General features: G+C 37.8%; 1 protein-coding gene across 1 annotated transcript in view; it reads right to left on the bottom strand.

The window, feature by feature from the left end:
• IMPA2 (inositol monophosphatase 2) overlaps positions 1-4142 on the bottom strand; it is a gene marked incomplete at its 5' end in the record, with an annotated part of 13905 nt that extends 9763 nt beyond the window's left edge. The window contains one exon of the mRNA XM_010169506.1: positions 4009-4142. Within this exon, the coding sequence (XP_010167808.1) occupies positions 4009-4142 (134 nt within the window). The remainder of the gene's footprint in view (positions 1-4008) is intronic.
• Between the last annotated feature and the right edge of the window lie 397 nt (positions 4143-4539).

The raw sequence follows: 4539 nt of genomic DNA, 5'->3' as shown, positions 1-4539 counted from the left end.
GGAAATAATGCATGCTTAGAAGATCCACAATCTCACTCCTACTTGAATTTTTTACTGTAGTCTGAGTCAGGAAATTAAAAGGTTTACAAAGCTGAACTTTCTTTTTCCCATGACCCAGAAAAAATAAACAAATTCATTTTTTTGTTTGTTGTTTGGATGCACAAGGCACACATTGAAATCTGAGCTCATCTTCTGTTCTGTTGTTCTGTCCCAATTTCTTTTAGTAGATATGCACTTTTTTTCCCCCCATTTTCCCCTGGGAAACGAACAACCAGTTCTGGCACATTTCCTGCTGCCCTTAATTATCCTCGCTCTCCCATAAACTGCTCAGGGTCTCTTTCTAGAAGTGTTGTGCAGGCGCTATTCTCACAGATTTGAACAAAGTCCTGTACGTACATAAGGTATAGAATCAGACTGCTAGCACTGAATCTTCCTTTTGGGTTCACATTTGAACAACTGGTAGTGGCATTCAGAGTTCCTCCTTGAAGATGAAAAAGCTTCTCGTGAAGATGGGAAGAAAAAAATAGTGGATAAAATAAAGAGAAAATATCTTTTGCAGAAACACTTTCTTCCCTAGGACGAGAGTAGCAGCTATTTTCTTTTGTGCCTCAACACACGCTGCATGTTGCCATGTAACACTTGCAAGCATGAGCTTAAAATGTTCTGCAGATAGCAAAGGAGATTTCTTGAATTTCCCAAATGCTACTTTGCCTTTACCTCAGTAAAAAGGGACTATTTTGATAGCATTATGGGCCCCCAGTTGGTATAAAGAGGGAAGCAGGAAGTGTTGGTTACTATTTTCATCTCCATTAAAGATAACAGCTGAAGGACAAAGTGTTAGTGTGCAACTGAGAAAGATCTGAACAAGTGTTTCGAATTCTCAGTCAAACATAACACTATGCAGACTCCTTGCTTTAAATATTTCATTATTTTGGCTTGTTGGTGCTGTATCGTTTGGCTTTTGCTTTTACAGATCTTGTAATTAGCACCTAAATGCAACCATACACTTTGGCTGTGCAGCTGGCTGCAGAGGAAGCTCATCTTGCAGATGGAGCACCCTACAACCCATCTCAGATTGTCCATCTTCCCCATAAATTATGCCTCTGCTTCAACCCTCTGCCAGCTTCCCCAGCCAGAGCCTGAACTGTAGCCGTTGTCCTGCCAGTCAAAGAAAGGTGAAATGGGAACCTCTTTAAAGACAAGAGTATTTCTGTGTAAGGTGCTTTGCCCTCAAGTATCATCAGTCTGTCCCTTGCCTCCTCTTTACAGCAGGGCGTGACGCTGCAGCCCTCACATACAGAAAGGCTAACGTGAAGCCAGGGCACAACAGTGCCATTGATAAAGTCTTGATGTCCAAGAATATTTTTTCCAAAATGGATCTAGGACAAATTAAGTGCACATTTTATGAAATTTTGGCTAATAAGTTAAAATAAAGCCCGTGCTGTTATATAGTACTGGGTACTGTGAGAGGCCCTCAAGGCCAACACCAACTGTGTTGCTCTATGGCTCTCTCCTGTAAAAACACACAAACTAAGCAAAACATTCAGCCTGAAGTACTGGAGACCAAATTTTAGGAACAGCTTGAGAAGTGAGAGGGGTAGCCATGTTATTACAGTAGTTAATTTAATATGCCAGCCTGACAGCTCTGTTGACCTCTCTTCAAATCTAGATTGAAGTTTTCTCCCACTGAAAATGAGTCTGGTAATTTTAGCCCTAGACTTAGTGGACATCTGTTCATACCATGGAGCCACTGTGAAATTAATTGCTGGAACAGCAGGGACATGGTAGCACAGCACAAACTGCAGCAGGACTGATACTCAATCAAGTGCAGGAGGTTCAAACCAGGGCTATCCCTCACCTATCCCATTATGGGGTGGGCAGCTAGAGCTGGACGTCACCCTCTGTAATGGCTGTATGCTGATTTTAATGACTACAGGACTAAGGCCACAGTTAACACCAAAGATGACAACTGTATAACAATAACACAGGCAAATGGTACAATAGATTTTTTTCAACCAGTAGCCTCTGATATTCTGGCTGTGCCTACCCACAACTCAAAGATCTACCAGAAGAAATACCCTTCTGAAAAGACTCACTTGAAGCGCATCAGAGTACTAAAGAATGGGCAAAGATAAAACCTGAGTGAAGCACAAATGAGGATGACACATATCACTTAGCCAAGCAGAGAGAAGAATAAAGAAACATGGGATGGGATTATGTTTTTAACAGGTTTTCTTAATATTTCTCTTTAATTCCGAGTACATTTCCACTATCTCAAGACTTGACACTGCCACAGCACAAATGGCATAGGTTCTAATGACAACCCTTTTAATTTTTCTAACTCCTAAGGTACATTTTTTGATTCACAGAACATAAGAATCAAGATGATTTAAGGGAAAAAGAGATAACAGAAATCTTCAGTGGTGCTTTCAATAGCCAGATTAGGGGAAAGACTGAACACAATTTAAATTATCTTTTAATGTTTTCATTGCACTTTAATTTAAGGCTTGATTGCTACTGTAGACTCCTCATTGCAAGTGATTTAATCTAGTGTTTTAAATCTAGTTTTAATCTGTTGTTTAATCTAAATGCATTCACTGTCTGAACAAACTCCAACCAAAACAACCAACCAATATCAGCAAAAAATAATTGTCTTGAAGAAACAGCAATGCCTTCATTTGCTTATAAAGTCAGGAGTTAACTGTACATAGTTAATAAAGTCACAGATTTTTCAGTTACTAGGTCTATGTTGACCTTACAACTTCTGTTCCCATTCTGAATAACTTGTGTGCTTCTGATAATTCTCATTTTATGTGAAATGTGTATGTTTTATGTTCTCTGCCAGACTGTTCAAGGAAAAAAAAGACCAAAAAAACCCAACAACATAAGAGAGGAGATGATAAAAGAGCAGAGCCAGCAGTAGTAGAAGGAATATTACACAAATAATAGGCTTGTAAAGCCTGGCACTCTCTTGAGAATTGCAGCCAAGAACCACATTATGCTGTACAGTACTGCTTCAAGACATGATCACATACAACACGTATTTAGAAAGCCGTATTTAGTATATAATGCTCTTTCTACTCCTTCTTATGCCGTTTGTTTTTCCAGCAGCATCACTGACAACAAGATTAGTAGCTGAGCTCTCCAGATTTTAATCTTTGTTGATTTCTGCACAGTGTTAGAGTGCAAGGCTCATCTCCATCAGAGATGCACGCAGTTAGAAGGAAGTCATGCAGTATTTAAGCAATACACAGGCTCTGCACTGGCTCTGCAGAAAGGTGAATTTTATCCTTGTGTACTGAAGTTAAATGAAATAAATTGCAGAGTCTCTTCATCAAACTAAACCTGGCCAAAACTAATACAAAACCTCTCTCTAATCTGTGCATGTGCTAGGAGTTACTTTCAAATTGACCATAATCATTTCAAGGGGAGTCAACAATCTAATCTATTTTTAAAACCTTGGGTTGCCACTCCATATACTAATTTATATCCTGTTTACGTATACACATCAAATGATGATAAACAGCCCTGATTCTCACTGATTTTACGATTCTACACAATGCAAGGTAAATGTGATTTAATATGGTACTTGTCCTAATCTTATGTGTGATGGCAAAAGAAAGTGAAGGAAAGGTCTGCAGGATGGGACTTTTCCTATCATTAATAAATTTTAATAAATAACCTTAGCACATTCTCATACAATAGAGAACAGACCAGTGTTGCGAAAATAATGGAGATTCATATGAAACCTTCATACATGATGTCCCTACAGGGGAAACATTACTATTAAATACATATATTAAGAAACATAACTATTAGAAAATATAAAGTATTAAGTATAGAGAAGTGGTACTTTTTTAAAAAGGAGTCCTATGAAAGTTTCCAACAGCAATAGGTTAATATGTAAGAGAGATATATAGGCTTTTAAAATTACCTTTAAATGCCAGTTAGATATACAGCTCTAAAAGGAAAAAAGGGCATTGATAGTTTCTTTCTATAGGCACTCACCTGTGGGAGGGAAACTTCTCTTTCAGAACAGAAATAATTAAATTTTCCACAAAATGATCAGTTTCTGTCACTAAATCTGCTGCAGATGTCTTTGTGGACACTTGTTTTTCCTCTGTTAGAGCTTTCCTAATAATCTGAAACAGAAGTTCACACATCAGATTTGTTGGTCATTCATCCTGGGCACACTAAAATAATATATTTATTGAAAAATTATAGCTAATCTTGCAAAACCAACTGTAGGTCTGATTCTACCAGAGCCTGTTCTAATTCTTCTGACTAAAAATCCTTCTGAGATAATGAGCAGACTTTGGAAATACAGCATTTTGAACCACTCTGCAAGAACCTCTCTTGACAGCTCAGAAAAGGATCAATGAATGGGATGCAACTAATAGAATAAAAGGATGATGGCAGTTATGATTTAAGAAATTATAAAAAATACACATAGATAAGAAAGAGCCTTGAGGCTCAGAAATTTTTCATAGAACACCTTTTTTTTTTTTTTTTTAATTTACAGGGCCAATAGCCTACTGC

This window comes from Antrostomus carolinensis, unplaced genomic scaffold (genome assembly GCF_000700745.2).
Source record: "Antrostomus carolinensis isolate BGI_N321 unplaced genomic scaffold, ASM70074v2 scaffold23686, whole genome shotgun sequence".
NCBI classification, from domain to species: domain Eukaryota; kingdom Metazoa; phylum Chordata; class Aves; order Caprimulgiformes; family Caprimulgidae; genus Antrostomus; species Antrostomus carolinensis.
Note: the sequence above shows the minus strand (reverse complement) of the source record. Positions and strands in the feature narration are given on the sequence as shown.